Below are 18,934 nucleotides of genomic sequence, written 5' to 3' on the forward strand. Positions count from 1 at the left end.
CAGGCTCCAGGCTCCGAGCTGGCAGTCAGCACAGAGCCTGACACGGGGCTTGAACCCACGAACCGCGAGATCATGACCTAAGCGAAAGTCGGACGCTTAACCGACTAAGCCACCCAGGCGCCCCATAGCACCCTTGTTTCTATTTATAAGGAAAATAGCAGAGAGAGAGAACTAGGCTAGTACTCAAAAGACCTATCATCAAACTCAGTGACTTTGGGTAAGTCATTTCCTGTCCCTAGTCACATTTTGCATTTGTAAAACCTGGGGCTGGAATTCAATCGCTTTTGAGGCCCTACCCGGCTCCAAGATTCTGGAGTTCTAGGAGTCTTCTTCACCAAATATTACATGTTGGTTCTTTAGAAAGAACTGCTTGGAAAGAAAAAAAATTACATAGTTTTAATTAGAAATAGAAGTTAATTTTTTCAACTGCCTTTTTGGTGTGTATTACAGTGATATATGATTTAATGTTTCTTATGAATGTAATGTGTTTAGCAGCTATTATATCAACTTTGTAATTGTGAAATTATCTTAGCAATTCTTCAAAAATATTTCTGTATCCAATTTTCCTGAGATGTTATTAAGATTTTTGAATCTGTGTTCATAAATAAGAAACTCCTAGGTTTTGTGATATTTTTTTGCTTTAATTTTTTTTTTTTTTTTGCTTTAATTTTTAAAAATGAAAGTCACAGTGGCACCTGGCTGCCTCACTCTTGGCAGAGGCATGTGATTCTTGATCTCAGGGTTGTAAGTTGGAACCCGAAAATGGGTGTAGAGATTACTTAAAAATAAAATCTTTAAAAATAAATAAACATAAACATGAAAGTCACATTTACTTCAGCAAGTGAACTGAGTATCTTACTATCATTTTCTATACTTTGGCAGCATATAGAAATTCTCTGATAGTTTGGACAAGTCTCCGAAAGCCATCACAAGCAAACTACTTTAAAAAATTTTTTAAGTAAGCTCTAGTCCCAATGTGGGGCTCAACTTCATAACCCCAAGATCAAGAGTCACATGCTCGCCCCTGGGCATATTCTCTTTTAAATGTCAGTTTTGTAATATTATAGCTTTAGAAGGAGCCAGACATTTTGATACTAGTAATCAAATTTTAGCATCAAGCAGATAGATCATGCTTTTAAAATCTAATTGATGTACTTTATGTAACCCCATCCAATAATAAATTTACTAATTTGTACTTTCATGATTGAGCTGATACTTTACCAATTTAATTTTTCTTAAGATTTTATTTTCAAGTGATCTTCACACCCAATGTAGGGCTCAAACTGACAACCCCAAGCTCAAGAGTTACGTGCTCCAGTGACTGAGCCAGTCAGGTGCCCCGATACTTTACCAATTTAATCTATAAGCACCAATTAATGATATCATATTTTTTTAAATTTTTATCATTCATGCTTGGTTTTCTTATTCTGATTTCCTAAGTTCTAACCACAAACCCCCTTAAAAAATTTTCCACCCTTATCTCTAAAAGACATTTAATGCATGATTTTCTTTCTTTATAGCACTGCTTAGGTATATCACATAAATTTTCTTGCAGAGAATTTGACTTTTCACTACTTTAAAAATATTATCCTCCAACATATTCTCTATACCCCAGATTTTATTTTTTTTAATTTTTTAATGTTTTATTTATATTTGAGACAGAGAGAGACAGAGCATGAGAGGGGAAGGAGCAGAGAAACAGGGAGATACAGAATCCAAAGCAGGCTCCAGGCTGTGAGCTGTCAACACAGAGCCCGATGCAGGGATCAAACCCACGAATGTGAGATCATGACCTGAGCTGAAGTCGGAGGCTTAACCTACTGAGCCACCCGGGTGCTCCTATACCCCAGATTTTAAAGAAGGATTTTAGTTTCCATGTTTGATCACCACTTAATTCTACATAACCCATTTATTTCACCAAGAGACATACTATCAAATTATATATACATTTCTGACTGTACATTTCTGGCTATTTCTCTTTCATGTATCTTGGCGTTATGTTATTTAAAATGAGTAAATCAGGGGGTGCCTGGGTGGCTCAGTCAGTTAAGTGTCCAACTTCAGATCAGATCATGATCTTATGGTTCGTGAGTTTAAGCCCTGCACTGTGCTATGCGCTAACAGCGTGGAGCCTAGAGCCTGCTTCAGATTCTGTCTCTCTCTCTCTGTCTTTCCACTGTTTATACTCTCTTTCTCAAAAGAAAAAAAAAAAAAAAGACTAAATTCAGTACTACTAGTTTTTAATATTTACCATTTGTATTACCAATATTTATATTTACCATTAAAATTTTGATTGTGAAATTTGTTTTATCAGGTATAACGTAAGCAATCACTGCTTCTTTAATATTTGTTCCAGCATGATGAGGAAAACTTAGGCCACATCTTTATTTATTTTAATTTTTAATTTAAAAAAATTTTCATGTTAAGTATTTCTTTGCATCTTGTATAACAGGATTGATGATCCTTTAAAAAAAAAAAATCAGTCCTGGGATTTTCTAAGCAGATAATCCTACCATATGATAATAATTTTATCTCTTTATTGCTAATAGCTATACTTATTTCTAATTTCTGCACTAGATATGGCCTCCAGCAAAATGTTGAGTAGAAACAGTGTTGGTAACATCCTCTGATTATGCTTCAAAGGTTTTACTCTTTTTTTCAAAATGTTTATTTATTTTTGAGAAAGAGAGAGAGAAAAGGGGTGGGACAGAGAGAGAGGGAGACAGATAATTCTGAGCAGGCTCCACATGTTGGCTCCATACCATGAATCATGAGATGATGACCTGAGCCAAAATCAAGAGTTAGATGCTCAACCAACTGAGCTACCCAGGTGCCCCTCAAATGTTTTATTCTTAACATGACATTTGCTATAATTTGTGACCCTTCTTTTTGAAGGTGAACTAAGCCCATTTACATTTAATAACTGTAATGAGTGTTTACAGAATGAATAGCATAACTGAATTCCTTCATACCTAGTTTGTTTGTTTTTTTTTACCTTAAGTTAATGTGTATAGGTATGAGGGATAAATACAATCTAATGTGATTAGTTGACTCAATGATATACAGTATGAATTAAATTGGACTCTTAATTGCTTTTTTTCCTTTGAGTGAAGATACCATTTTCCTAAGTCAGCTTTCTCCCAATTCCTTAGTGAAGAACTAACTAGAACATGATAGCATCCCATTTAAAATTCAAACAAAGCAAAAACAGTTAAAGGCAATGCCTTTTAGTAAGGTGAATTAAATAAACATGGGTAAGTATCTGAAAACATAAGGTTTTCACCATGGCACAACCCTACCCTGAAATCATTCCCAGTAATTCAACTGTCTTTGCATTTGGCAGTAATGTTTACAAGTGAATTTGCTGATGGCTAGCACAATTTAAAAATGAACCCAAGGCCGATTAATCAAAAATAACAACAAAGAAACTAGGAATGAAGGTCAAAGAAGAGACTACAGCTGGCCAGATATGATATCACTTGCCTCATTTTCATTCAGGAATTTGCTACAATGAATAAAATAAGTATCTCCTCTGAGGGGGAAGGGAAGGGAGGTGAAGGGGAAGGGGAAGGGAAGGGGAGGGAAAGAACAGGTTATTACCTATTACCATTCTGTGATACATATACTTTCTGAATGTTATGATTAAAATAAAAAGTCTTTTAAAAAGAATATTAATCAGTCCTATGGTTTCACAATTGAAGCCCTAATTCTGAATTTAAAACATTACTCAGTATTTGCTGAAGGATCATATTTAGATGATACGGCTTTTGACATATAAAAATTCTATGGGAAAAACTAAGACCTCTTTTAATTCTGCTTTAACATAAAACTAAACAGGGCAATTAAAAAATTCAATAAGAGTATGAGTTACTCTGCTTTAAGAAGTACTTCCAAATTTCAACCACCTAGCTTCTTTTCGGAGAAACTGTACACCATCACAAAACTGTTCTAACTTAACTTTTGGAGAAGAAAATGGAAAACCAAACCCATAGCACAGTGGTTAAGTAAAAGATTTCCTTCTTAGTGTCAGGCAAAGAAGTGCTTTTGCCCCCTTACAAGCTGCACTATTTCAGCAGATGATTCAGCTGGTCCTGCAGATCAGAAGACTGCTCAACACTAGAAATCAGAAAAGAGAAAAAGGTTTATCTGGAATGAGCAATAAAGACCTCTCTTTGTACAGTCTGTACTTTAATGTAGAAGTACTGCTAAAGCTAAATCAAAATTTATATTGGTCCTCTAGGGTCCCAGAATTTTAAACTATCAAAAAAAGGTCTGTAAAGCAAATTAGAGTAACCAATATTGTAAGGGACAGATTTAATCCACTCAAAAAAACAAGACTGTTCAATGGCTTCAGCACATTTAATTTACTTAATGAATATTAACAATGCAGAAGGTTTTCTATTCTTTTTCTTTTAATGTTTTATTTATTTCTGAGAGAGAGAGAGACAGCATGAGCAGGGGAGGGTCAGAGAGAGAGGGAGATACAGAATCTGAAGCAGGCTCCAGGTTCTGAGCTGGCTGTCAGCACAGAGCCTGACGTGGGGCTCAAACCCACGAACCATGAGATCATGACCTGAGCCGAAGTCAGACGCTTAACCAATTGAGCCACCCAGGTGCCCCAGGTTTTCTATTCCTTAAGCATGGCTTCTACATATTGTAATTTTTAAAAAGACTTTACTAGCAGTGAACTGACTTACTGCACACCCTTGAAATGTACAGTTGACCCTTGAACAACATAGGGGGTGTATAGGTGCTGATACCCTGCACAGTCAAAATCTGTGTATAACCTGACTCCCCCCAAATTTAACTACTAATAGCCTATTATTAACCAGAAGCCTTATTGGTAACAGAAACAGTCAATTAACACATATTCTGTATATGTATTATATACTATACTTTCATAATAAAGTAAGCTAGAGAAAAAAAATGTTAAGACAATCATAAGGGGACGTGTAGGTGGCTAAGTTGGTTGAGCATCTGACTCTTGATTTTGGCTCAGGTCATGATCTCATGTTTTGTGAGTTCAAGTCCCGTGTCAGGCTCTGAGCTGATGGTGTGGAGCCTGCTTGGGATTCTCTCTTTCTTCTCTCTCTCTGCCCGTCCCTCTCTCTCTCTCTCTCTCTCTCTCTCAAGAATAAGGGAAGGAAGGAAGGAAGGAAAGAAGGGAGGGAGGGAGGAAAAAGAAAAGAAAGACAGGGTGCCTGGGTGGTTCAGTTGGTTAAGAGTCTGACTCTTAGTTTCAGCTCAGATCATGATCTCATAGTCATGAGATCAAGCCCTGAGTCAGGCTCTGTGCTCATGTGGAGCCTGCTTAAGATTTTCTCCCTCCCTCTCCCTCTGCCCCTCCCCCTGCTTGCATACTTGCTCTCTGTCTCTCACACAAAATAATAATATTTTAAAAAAGAGAAAATCATAAGGAAGAGAAAATACATTTACAATACTGTATGGTATTTATCAAAAAATCTGTGTGTAAGTGGAACTGTGTATGTAGTTCAAACCTATATCATTCAAGGATCAACTGTACTGTCTTCTTTATATCCTGAATGAGCTACCCCAGAGCATATGTCAATTTAAGGGCATATGTCAACCAGAGTTTGACACTGATCCTCAGCCCAGAAGTAGAATTCCCTGCAGCCTGCTTCAGTTGCCACCACCCCCCCAACTCCCCTACCTTTGGGGTTACTTACTTCTTCTGAATAGCTTCTTGCCTAAATCAGAAAAGGAAAAAAGAAAATAAATATTAAAAATCTCAGAAGACTAGTGCAACTTATGGCTAGATATATGTAGGCAGAAAAAATCTCTGGCTTCTGTCACACTCTGTATTTCTGTCCCTTCTAGCCTAAGACTGTTCTTGAAGCTCTGTTCACTATCTGAGCGCAGAATTGCTAAAACGAAGGATTCTAAGCCTAAAGAGGTGATGCCACACTATCAGATCGAGGGAGGTGGTGCAAAAACTATACATACGCGTGGCTCACATTCAGTCCGGGTATGGGCAGTCTAGTGGTCACACACATCATATGCACACACCCAAAGAATGAACACTTAGCTGTTTAAATATCAAGAGTTAAACTCTTAATCATACAGTAGGCACATAAGTATAATATCAACTATATAAAATATAAAGCAAAATGAAATACAATGAAAAGCTAACTATAATTTTATCCAAACTTGTAACAGAGAAGGGGTTCTCTATATTTCAAAATCTCCTGTATCATTCATATGCAGCTAGGGCTGGGCTGTACGTGAGACTTTGGGATACAGGTCTGAGTTACACTTGACTCCCTAGTGAAAGAGCAGACTCCCCAGGAGAGACCTTGGGCATAGGTGGTCAACAAATACTGATTAAGCGTCTACTGGGTGCCAGGCACTGTGCTCACGTGGTCCTGGTACAGGCCCTGCCCTCATGGGGTTTACAGTCTCTCCCTCTGAGGAGCCCTCAAATTGACACTGAGAGGCTCACAAAAGGTAGTTCTGGCTCTTGATCTCACCCCACACCCCAACTTCTTCTGCAGTCTCAACCATCTTTTCCAAAAGGAGCTCATGTTTGACTAACCCTACTTTTACTCGCAACTCCTGCCTTCACAGGAAAATGTGTTGAAGAACAAAGGCCACAACAGGGGGCAGCCTGAGGATAATGATTTTGTAGCAAGTAGTCATTGGAAAGGGCATACTCACTGGTACTGGAGATGTGTGGTTATTATTGCCATTTTCCTTAAACTCTGCATTAAGAAACAACACACACAGAAAGAGAAATCGATACATTCCACTTCCCTGTAGCCACACAAATTATGTATAGAAACCCCAAATCATAAAAGGAAGTGTTTCTTACATCTTCTGAGTGCAAGATGGCGTCTTCCTGTAGTACCATGTTGCGAGCTGCCTGACCTAGCAGCTGGAAGACAAAAATAAAGTGGTAATCAAAACCTCCAGACTTCTGTCACCTTCTCTCTGCAGCTGTTAAACCGCCACCCTCTCTTCTCCCCTTCCCTCACCCAGTTACAAAAACTCCCACATGTAACGGAGGATAATTTTCCATTTGTTTATGTTGAAAGTCCAAAGTCACTGTCACTACGGCAGTTCTGGCATGGGTTCCACCTCCAATCCACCTCTGAGAGATCAAGGGCTCCATAACTGCAGAGCTCCTTGAGTGACTTCTTCGCCCAAGAGCTGAAAGAAGCCTGCAAAGAAAACTTTGGCTCCACAGGCCCAGTGAGAATTTAACCTTTTGGTTTCTTTCTTTTTTTTTTTTTTTTAAATGTTTTATTTATTTCTAGGAGATAGAGAGAGAGACAGTGTGAGCAGGGGAGGGTCAGAGAGAGAGGGAGTCACAGACTGAAACAGGCTCCAGGCTCTGAGCTGGCAGTCAGCACACAGCCCGATGCGGGGCTCGAACCCACGAACCGCGAGATCAAGACCTAAGCGAAAGTCGGACGCTCAACCGACTAAGCCACCCAGGCGCCCCTAACCTTTTGGTTTCTTAAAGACAGATCTGAGGCTTGGAGTAGAGTGAGGGGGCAGGAACTAGCATAGGGCTAAAAAGGCTAGTAGGAATATAGCCGTTTAGAAATGGAGTGAGAGGGGCGCCTGGGTGGCTTAGTCGGTTAAGCGTCTGACTTTCGCTTAGGTCATGATCTCGCAGTTTGTGGGTTCAAGCTCCGCGTCAGGCTCTGTGCTGACTGCCAGCTCAGAGCCTGGAGCCTGTTTCAGAGTCTGTGTCTCCCTCTCTCTCTGACCCTCCCCTGCTCACGCTGTCTCTCTCTCTCTCTCCTAGAAATAAATAAAAAATATTTAAAAAAAAAAAAAAAGAAAGAAATGGAGTGAGAGACACAAGCAAAAAAGGCCTGCAAGCAGCTCGGGGTTGAAACAGGAAAGCATCACATGAAGGACGGCTGATGGGGGGGCAAGGGGGGGGGGCAGAGACCAGGAACTATTCTTACAGTGCGCACAGCTTCAAGTATAGTTGCAAACAGTTGCAGAGCATTGTGCTGTAAACTTGAAACTAATGTAACATTGTATGTCAACTATATTTCAATTAAAAGAAAGAGAGAGAGAAAGAAAAAGAAAGGAAAGAAAGGAAGGGAAGAAAGGAAGGAAGGAAGAAGAAATGCAGATGCAGATTTTGAGGAGTCCCTGTAGCTGACAGCTGAGTCCTGACAGCACAAAAGCTGAGCTCCGATTTGGGTGGGCGGCCTGTGGCCACTGAGAGGGGACTCAGTGGGTACTGAGAGCCAAGCGGAGGTGGACAGTGGTTTCTGGTCTACTGTCCCACCCTGCTCCTGGCAGACATTAACTCCAATCAGGTAAGAAGAGCTACTACCATGTGTCCTACCCACTGTCACTGCTCCCTTGGGTCAGTGAGAGTCTGGTGAAAAGGGGATCAATAGCCTCAAAATGACCAGGAACAACAGCACTGTTACAGCCCCCAGATAACTTCCCCCATGGCAACTGTTACTTGTTTTTTTATTTTTAAGTTTTAAAATTAATAAACCTTTATGTGCCTCTAAAGTCAAAACAGTAAAATAAGACCTTCCATCCCTGTCCCTTCCCCTCTCCATTTTCTCTCCCCTACGCGTAAATTTTTTTTTTTAGGGACACCTGGCTGGCTCAGTTGGTAGAGCATGTGACTCTTGATCTCAGGGTCGTGAGTTCAAGTCCCATGTTGGGCATGGAGCCTCCTCAATTTTTAAAAGATGTATACACGTGTGTGTGTGTGTGTGTGTGTGTGTGTGCGCGCGCGCGCGCGCGCATGTGTGTGTATTTTAGTTTTGGGTTTATCTTTCCATGATTTCTTTGTAAAAGTGGACATATGTATATAATCTCCCCTCCTTACTTAGAATGTAACCAACTACATGCACTCTTCTACGCCCTGCTATTTTCACTTGAAAATACAGGCTGAGATACACATGCAGCAAAATATATACCGAACCTGCACACTGCTCTTTTATGGCTACAGAGCACTCCACTCTACAGATGTCCCTGTAAGTGGGGCGCCTGGTTGGCTCAGTCAGTTGAGCATCTAACTTTTGATTTCAGCTCAGGTCATGATCTCAGCGGCATGGAGTCAAGTCCAGTGTCAGACTCTACACTGAGCATGAAGCCTACTTGAGATTCTCTCTTTCCCCGTGCCCCTCTCCACCGCTCATGTGCTCTCTCTCTAAAATGTCAGTGAGTGAGTGAGTGAGTGAGTGAATGAGTGAGTGAGTGAATAAATAAATAAATAAATAAATGTCACCACAGGATTATTCAACCAGCTATCTGGGGTGGACTTTGGGACTATTTCCAGTCTTTGCTATTATAAGCAGTGTTACAAAAAACACCTTAGATATCTTTGTGTCTTTTTGCTAGAGTATCTTTGGGATAGACTCATAGAATCATGGCTGTGATTGCTGGATTGGAGGGTTTTAGTTTTGCTACATACTGCCAAATCCCCCTCCATTAGGGTTATATCATTTTGCATCCCCATCCACAGCGTATCAGAGTGCCTGTTCCGTCCATGACCACTTTTAAGTGGCAAACTCCCAGAGTCCTACAGATGGGAGATGGTGACTGACAAAGTGATGGCAGAAAGACAAGGTTCTAACACAATCTTCCTCATTCATTTACTCAGTCAGTGCATGTTTACTAAGTGCTCAGCTACGTCAGGAAGAGACAGAGCCCCTGTCCTCACAGAGCTCACAATCTGGTGTTACAAAGAGGACACAGGCACTACAATGCCTTGTGGTAACTGCGGATAGGGAAACACCAGATAACCTGGGAGCATGTGGGGGGGTCCTGACCCATTACAGGCCAGAAGTTCAGGGAGAGCTTCCTAAAGGAAGTGACTTCTAAGCTGAGACCTAAAGGTCCAGCATGATCAGATTTACTCTTTTTGAACTGCTGCAAGCAGAATGGACTGAAGTGAAGACTGAAGGCAGAGAGACTGGCTAGACACAGTCTAGGCAAGCAAGGAAAGTGGTCTGAGCCACGGAAGTGGCAGTTAAAGGGGGAGGAGGGTGATCATTTAGGAGATCGGCTCAAGGAGACTCGGGATTTCTGGAATGTGGGAGCTGTTGCAATGCAGGGCCAAGGCCCCTTCTTTGATCACAGATGCATTCATTGGCATTCTGCATCCTTTTCTTGCATAAACCGACCACGCACTTAACCCATCATAAAACATCATCTAAGATGTCCGGTTTGGGCTTTTTTTTTTTTTTTTTTTTTATTTTTTTAATATTTTTTTTTTTTTTTTTTTTTTTTTTTTTTTTTTTATGTTTTTTCAATGTTTTTTTTTTTCTTTTGTTTTGTTTTCTGAGAGAGAGAGACAGCATGAGCAGGGTAGGGTCAGAGAGAGAGGGAGACACAGAATCCAAAGCAGGCTCCAGGCTCTGAGCTAGCTGTCAGCACAGAGCCCAACGCAGGGCTCAAACCCACAAACCGTGAAATCATGACCTGAGCCTAAGTCAGACGCTTAACAGACTGGGCCACCGAGGCGCCCCCGGTTTGGGTGTCTTTAAAATGGAACAATGTCTTCAGTATTTCCCCCTGGGCTTTTACCATTGCTTTGCTCATAAGTAACTCAACAGCAATCTCAGCTATTCGTCTTCAACAAGTATGATTACTAAGTTGTTATTTGTTAGCTCCTCATCTTCAACAAGATTTTTCAGCTTAGTTTTCATAGTAATACCATCCCTCTTTTTCTTTTCATTCTAGTTAATTATTTTCCATATTACTGCATTAAATAATGTAGTTCCAACAGTAAGCATAAATGCCTTACACGGCTTTAGGATAAAATACAATGGACCCTTTACTCAGCACACAACTCGACTGAAGGAGACGTGCAGGCGCACACAGGAGGAGCGTAGGAGTCACATGCTGAGGGCACAGGCTGCCACGTTCTTCCCCACTTGGTGCTCCAGCCACGCTGGAATCCTTGCACACCCTGCACACATTCCCATCTCAAGGCCTTTGCATTTGCCACTTACTCTGCTTGGAACACTCTGCCTCCAGCCGTCCACATGGCTTGCTCCCTCGCTTCATTGAAGTGTCTGCTCAAATGTCCCCTCCTTCAAGAGCCCTTCTCTGATCACCCTATTTAAGGAAAACCCTTTCATCACTCTCTACTCCCAGCTTAGTTTTTCTTCATAATATTTACTGCCACCTGATTTTTTGGTTCACTTGTTTATCTGTCTCTTCACTAAAATGTAAGCTTCATAAGTATGAGGTCTGTTAGTTTTTGTGTACCATTCTCTCCCTTATGCCTAGAAGAGTTCTTGGCACATAGCAGACAATAAATATTTATTACATGAATGCTGCAGAAGGAGAGCTTTACACATGGAAATTGTCAGCAAATCAAACAAAACAGGTACATGGAGACTGTTGAAAAGAGAAGCAGTGCCCTATGGGCTAAGAAGGATTGAAACTGAAAATCAGGCTCCATGTCCATAATGAGACTAAGAGCTTCATTTCCCTCAGGACTGACCCCAAGGAGATGCCCTGTGGCTTTGAGATAATTTGGGCTACATCAATATCAAATCAAAATGCTGGAGAAGAAAGTCTAAGGAACAGAAAGAAGGAATACCCTCCTGAAGAAGACAATTGCCACTAGACCCCAAAAAATCAGAAGCAGAAGGTGCTGTGTGAAAATAAACTGTAAACATTTAAGGCAATGTTTCTCTAGGAGATTCAGTTCACTGAGCTCAGGACATTATCAAGAAAATGAGAAGAAAACTCACAGAATGTGAGAAAACATATGCAAATAATATCTGATAAAGCATTAACATTCAGAATACATGAGAACTCCTAAAACTCAACAACAAAAAATCCAATCTGGAAATGGACAATGGACCTTCATAGACATTTCTTCAAAGAAGATATACAAATGGCCAATAAGAACAAGAACCACGCTCAACATCACTAGTCTTTGGGGAAATGCAAATCAAAACCACAGGGGAATACCACTGTGTTAGCCTATCAGGATGGCTATGATAAAAAATGGGGGGCACCTGGATGGCTCAGTCAGTTGAGAGTCTGACTTTGTCTCAGGTCATGATCCCACAGTTCATGAGTTCGAGCCGTGCATAGGGCTCTCTGCTATCAGCACAGAGCCTGCTTCAGATCCTCTGTCCCTCTCTTTCAGCATCCTCCTCACTCATGCTCTCTCTCTCTCAAAAATAAATAAACATTTTTAAAAAAGGAAAATGACAAATGTCCATGAGGTGAAGTATTTGGAAGGCTGGTGCATTGGTGGCAACATAAAATGGTGCACTCACAGGGCACCTGGGTGGTTCAGTCAGATGAACCTCTTAACTCTTGATTCCAGGGTCATGGTATGGAGCCCTGTGTCAACCTCCACACTGAGCATGGAGTCTGCTTAAGATTCTCATTCATTCTCATTCTCTCTCTCTCCCCCTCCCACCAGCTTCTCTCTCCTGCTCATGCTATCTCTCTTTCTCTAAAAATAGAGATAGATAGATAAATAGATAAATAGATAGATAGATAGATGATAGAAAGAAAGAAAGAAAGAAAGAAAGAAAGAAAGAAAGAAAGAAAGGAAGGAAGGAAGGAAGGAAGGAAGGAAGGAAGGAAGGAAGGAAGAAGCGGTACACTGTGCTAAACAGTATGGTGGCTCCTCAAAAAGTTAAACATAGAATTACCATAGGACTATGATCCAGCAATTGGAGTTCCAGGGTCTCAAATAGGTATTACACGCAAATGTTTACTGCAGCACATTCACAAAGCCAGAAGGTGGAAATAACACAAATATCCATCACCAAATGAATGGATAAACAAAACGTGGTATATACATACAATGCAATATTATTTAGTCTTAAAAAGGAATAAAGTTTGGTACTGATAAATACTACAAAAAAAAAAAAAGACAAAAAAAAATCAGTAAGACACTCCAAATAGTCTACAGTCTAGTAAAGGAAATGACAAAAATACATATGTAACTAGATGAAAAGTCAATATGGTATGTGATAAGTACCATGTAAGAGATCCAATAAAAAGGCAAAAGTCAGAGAATTGAGAGATGATGAGTCAACCCTCACAGAAAGCGGGACTGATTTCAGTTTAACTTAATCCGCACCACTTACTGAGCACCCACTCTAAATCTACTATGGAAGAATCTCATGTGAAAACTACACAAGAAGGAACAGAAAGGAGCAAGTGACATTAGGGCAGTTAATGGTGACACCGTGGCTTTTTGGCCACTTAACCAGCTCTTACCAAATGAGAAGTGGAGCCCAAGATTACGGGCCTAGAGCCAGTCTGCCTAGGTTTGAATCCTACTTCCACCCCTTCCTAGCTACTCTGTAACCTTGGTCAAATTAAATTCCTCTTCGTATCCTCTATGTAAGAAAAGTACCTCCGCTATTATTTATTTTATAAATATTATTAAATATTTAATGAATTAAGCTACATAAAACACAGCAATGTCCAGCACATGCTTAAGTTTATTATGATAAATATGGATGTTCAATACACACTGGTGCTGGCAAGGCAAGAGAAAAGTAACATAAATTAAGTCTCCTTTCAGCCTGCAGCCCACTGATAGACACCTGAAACATGCAGAGCATGACCTTGCTCAAAGAACTCATGGCTGTCTTACTTGCTTAATGTTTTTGTTTTATTAAAGACTAAAAGAAACCTTATCTTAACAGCAGCTAGCCCCTCAAGGTCCTGAAAGCCTTGCTTTCAAATTCCTTAGAGACTTATGCTCTCCCTAACCCTCACTAACTTAAAAGTATATAAAATGCGTCATCTCCTCACAACCCCAGTGCAGCTCCTTCTGCCCACGTGTCCTATCTCTGCTTTAACCCCATGCTCTAATAAAATAACTTTTTTTTTCACCAAAGACATCTCAAAAATTCTTTCTTGGCCATTTGCTCAAGCCATCAAATACATACTGGTGGCTAACTATGAACACTATCGGGTGCCTGGTGACTCAGTCAGTTAAGCGTCCGACTTCACCTCAGGTCATGATCTCACCGTTCGTGGGTTCGAGCCCTGCGTCAGGCTCTGTGCTGACTGCTCAAGCCTGGAGCCTGCTTCACATTTTGACTCCCTCTTTCTGCCCCTCCCCGACTCACACTTTGTCTTCTCTGTCTCTCTCTGTCTGTCTGTCTCTCTCTCTCTCAAAAATAAATAAACATTTAAAAAAAAAAAACCTATGAACCCTATTTTTTGATTTATATATGTATACCTTGCCTATCCTCCAAGAAGATTCAAGGCAATTTATACCTAATTATGTGTCTGTATGTGTATACACCCCCCCACACACACACACTTTTTTTAAAAAACAGAATGTAAAAGTCATTAAAAGGAGAAGGAAGTAAGCGTGTCTACCACTAAAACTGATGTAAGAACTTCCGTGCAACCAAGGCAAAAGTGAAACACCTCAAGCATAATTCTTATTTGATAAAAGGCAACATAACAATTTCTCAAAAAGAGACAGACTGCTCTGATACTGAATCCTAAAATGTGTATATCATGTGTAACCTCACACAAAACATACTCAGGATCACCAAATCAGTGACTTCAACAATAGTGTTATAGTAAATGCTTCTTCATATAGATGTTTCTTGTAGTCACTATCAATAAAAGCTAAGGACATAAAATAAAAGGTAATTCTGTGAAGACAATTCTATTGGACCCTAAACTAATATGAACAAAGCTGCTATGAATATTCATATAGAAGTCCAAAAATTTCTGGTCACATTATGCGTGTTACTACAATTACATAACTTAATAAAACAATATGGAAATTGATGAAATATGAGTTAAAAGACTCAGAGTTACTATTACTATGAAAACTAAGTTGAAAATAAGCAATACTTGCTGAAGGTGAGCAGCTAAGCCACCGCTATTGAATTAATTCTGAGCAAGATAGTGGTAACGATCTATAGAAGAAATTCACAAAAATCTAAAAAAGACTTTGTACTCAGATAGTTTCACAGGTGTATTCAAGATGTTCCAGTTTAAAGAAATGAAAACAGGAACTTAGATAATATGTTATGTGTATAACAAAATGAGAAACATGTAATCATTTCTCTTGGATAAAACCTAGGAGTAGAACAGCTGAGCCAACAGAAACATTTTGTTTGTCCATTCACTTAGCAGTGGACATTGGGTTGTTTCCAGTTTGGAGCTATGATGGATAATGATACTATGCACATGTACAAGTTTTTGTGTGGATATATATTTTCACTTCTCCTAGGTGATTATTTAAAAGAGTACAATAAATAGGTCTTTTTTTGGACACAAAGTGAGCATACATAAAACTTTCTGGTGTGAAAATCATCATATGACTCCATTCACAGAAGCAGCTATAAGGGGAAATCGGGGCGAACAAGAAAGCTAATCTAAGAGACAGAAAACCAAGAATGTGGCCAGAAAGACAAATCAGAAAAGAACAAACCCATAAACGATGCGCAAAAGTGTGGGAAGAATCTGAGACGTTTAGGGCAAAACCATGCTGAATTTGGGAGCTAGAAAGGGAAAGGTCTTCCCTAGAGGCAACCCCATGAAACGAATTAGCAACTGGCTCGGACCGCTGTCTTATCCGCCGTCCAGCAGCAATCTCCGCTAGAGGGGATTCCCACCAACCCGTTTCTTTCCCTCCCCACAACTGTAATCCTCTCAGCCTACACACCCCAGAATGCAACACGCGCCCTCCGCGAACTGAACTCTCCTCCTCGGCTAGCAGGTCACAGCCTACAATTCCCAGGAGGAAACGCGATCTCCTTCCCACAGCTATGGAAGACTCGGGCCCCCGGAATATCGGGCCAGAAAGTCCACTCCCAGCTCACCTCGGAGCTCCGGGAGCCCTTCAGCACTTGCTTAGTGAGCGCGATGACGTCCGTACCACACGTATTCACCTTCTCTGTAAGGAGACCCTTCACAGACTGACCAAATCGCGCTTGCGAATCTGGCGTCCCAGTCGCCATCACCTCATCTAGTGAACGCCTCCTCCCGGACAACGGCGAGTCGCTGGGGCCAAAAGAGCCACAAAGCGGAAGGAAGCGAGGCGGTGTTTCTTACACCGTGGGAAAAGGAAGGCACGCATGCGCTTAGCGGGGTTGACCTTAAATTCATTTAAAATACTCAGTTGATATCCTGAGGAAGATGAGGCCCAGGTGCACCTCTCTGGAGGGGATGGAGGACCTTTCATTAAATCCATAGATTAGACTGTAATCCTCAATTACAGTCCTACTCCTGCCATTTAGTTTGCGTCTTGTTTTTATCAGTAAGGAAAAAGTAATAATGTTCCGGTCTCCAAAAGTTATGAGAATGAATTAAGATCATTTAGTTCAACTTTAGTAAAATTGCATTAACTAAATATCAAACTATGCTAGCCTGAGGGCAGAGAAAAAGAAAGAGAACAGTCTTTGTCCCTGAGGAGCCGCCAAGCTGTGTGAGGAGCCATGTAAGCAGCTAATAAATGAAGGAAGTGCTCAAAATCACTAGTAATTTTTGATGATAAATGATCTGTTTGTTCTATTAAAAGCAAACTTATCATCACCTTGGAAATGAATTAATAACTGAAATGTTTTTGCGTACCTCTGTTTCTTTGTTAGCTAATGCAGGAAAGATGAGAATAGTGTTATACTGCAAATTTTGTTCAAAATAACCTGTACTCAGATCAACATTACTTTCTCCTCCAAGTGCCTAGATTCATGTCTCTGTTGATTCTTTCATTTAATTCTTGTTCTTAACCAATTTTACTGAGGTATAATTCATGTGCAATAACTATGTTTTTTAAAATGTACAATTTGCAATCCCTATCAAAATAACACCAGCATTCTTCACAGAGCTAGAACAAACAATCCAAAATTGCGTGGATCCACAAAAGACCCCAAATAGCCAAAGCAGTCCTGAAAATGAAAACCAAACCTGGAGGCGTCACAATTCTGGACTTCAAGCTGTATTACAAAGCTGTAATCATTAAGACAGCATGGTATTGGCACAAGAACAGACATACAGAATAGAGAATCCAGAAATGGACTCACAAACATTTGGTCAACTAATCTTTGACAAAACAGGGAAGGATATCCAATGGAAAAAGAGACAGTCTCTTCAGCAAATGGTGTTGGGAAAACTAGATAGCGACATGCAGAAGAATGAACCTGGACCACTTTCTTATACCAGACACAAAAATAAAGTAAAAATGGATGACAGACCTAAAGTAAGACAGAAAGCCATCAAAATCCTAGCGAAGAAAACAGGCAACAACTTCTTTGACCTCAGCCATAGCAATTTGTTACTTGATATGTCTCCAGAGGCAAGGGAAACAAAAGCAAAAATGAACTGTTGGGACCTCATCAAGATAAAAACAGTGAAGGAAACAATCAGCAAAACTAAAAGGCAAACAACACAATGGGAGAAAATATTTGCACATGACACATCAGATAAAAACTATAAAGAACTTATCAAACTCAACACCCAAAAAAATCTCGTGAAGAAATGGGCAAAAGACATGAATAGACGATTTCCAGAGAAGATATCCAGATGGCTAACAGACACATGAAATGATGCTCCATGTCACTCATCGTCAGGTTTTGATACAAATCAAAACCACAGTGAGATACCACCTCACAGGTACCTGTCAGGATGGCTAAAATTAACAGTCAGGTAATAACAGATGTTGGCAAGGACGGGGAGAGAGGAACCCTTTTGTACTCTCGGTGGGAATGCAAACTGGTGCAGCCACTCTGTAAAAGAGCATGGAAGTTCCTCAAAAAATTAAAAATAGAGCTACCCTATGACACAGCAATTGCTCTACTAGGTATTTATCCAAAGGATACAGGAGTGCTTTTTCGAAAGGGCACATGCAACCAATGTTTATAGAAGCACTATTGACAATAGCCAAAGTATGAAAGAGCCTAAATATCCATCGACTGATGAATGAAGATGTGGTATGCGCGCGCGCGCGCGCACACACACACACACACACACACACACACACACACACAATGGAATATTATTCAGCAATCAAAAAGAATGGAATCTTGCCATTTGCAACAACATGGATGGAACTAGAGTGTATTATGCTAAGTGAAATAAGTCAGAGAAAGACAAATATCATGTTATACATGAAATCATATATTACAATTTCACTCATATGTGAAATTTAAGAAACAAAACAGATGAACATTAGGGAATGGAAGCAAAAATAATATAAAAACAGAAAGGGAGACAAACCATAAGAGGCTGTTAAATACAGAACAAACAGAGGGTTGCTGGCAGGGTATCGGGTGGGAGGTGGGCTAAATAGGCCATGGGCATTAAGGAGGGCACTTGGGATGAGCCCGGGGTGCTATATGTAAGTGATGAATCACTAAATTCTATTCCTAAAAGCGTTATTACACTATATGTTAACTAACTTGGATTTAAAATTTTGTTTTAATAATTAAAATTTTAAAAAATAATAATAATTAAAAATAAAATGGAAAAAAAATTCTGACTTGGTAATGAAAAGTTCTCAAGGAAAATATGGTAATAAAATCCTTTCTGTGGCTGAAAAGAAAATAAAGTGTACAGTTTGTGGGTGCCTGGGTGGCCCAGTCAGCTCAGGTGTACTGTCAGCACAGAGCCTGCTTCAGATCCTCTGTCTCCTTCTCTCTCTGCCCCTCCCTGCTTACACACACTCTCTCTCTCAAAAATAAACATTTAAAACAATAAAAAATAAATTGTACAATGTGATTAGTGTGACAGATGTACACACCTATGAACCACCACCACTATCAAGGTACAGAGCATTTTTATCACCCACAAAAGTTTCCAAGTCCGTCTTTGCAGTCGATCTATCCCTCACTCTAGGCAACAATTGATCTGCTTTCTATCACTGTAAACTAATTTGCATTTCTAGAATGTCATATAATTGGAATAATACAGAAAGTATTCTTTTTGTCTGGCTTTTTTCAGCATAATGATTTTGAGAGTCATCCACATTGTG

General features: G+C 40.1%; 1 protein-coding gene and 1 non-coding gene across 4 annotated transcripts in view; one reads left to right on the forward strand and one right to left on the reverse strand.

Annotated features, from left to right (window-relative positions):
• Positions 1-3,468: 3,468 nt before the first annotated feature.
• BORCS7 (BLOC-1 related complex subunit 7) overlaps positions 3,469-18,934 on the reverse strand; it is a 35,585-nt gene continuing 20,119 nt past the window's right edge. For 2 of the 3 annotated variants that reach the window (XM_039244007.1, XM_039244008.1), the window contains exons 3-6: positions 6,830-6,892; positions 6,676-6,719; positions 5,688-5,708; positions 3,469-4,116 (exon numbers count right to left, since the gene is read on the reverse strand). In XM_039244007.1, the coding sequence (XP_039099938.1) occupies positions 4,065-4,116; positions 5,688-5,708; positions 6,676-6,719; positions 6,830-6,892 (180 nt within the window). In that variant the 3' untranslated portion in view covers positions 3,469-4,064. Of the gene's footprint in view, positions 4,117-5,687; positions 5,709-6,675; positions 6,720-6,829; positions 6,893-15,788; positions 15,967-18,934 lie in introns of those variants that run through there. The other variant, XM_039244005.1, reaches the window with a different exon arrangement.
• Positions 8,594-8,666, forward strand: TRNAK-CUU. The gene has a single exon. It is a non-coding gene; the product is annotated as a tRNA-Lys (tRNA).

This window comes from Hyaena hyaena, unplaced genomic scaffold (assembly GCF_003009895.1).
Source record: "Hyaena hyaena isolate Hyena2069 unplaced genomic scaffold, ASM300989v1 scaffold_233, whole genome shotgun sequence".
NCBI lineage: Eukaryota > Metazoa > Chordata > Mammalia > Carnivora > Hyaenidae > Hyaena > Hyaena hyaena.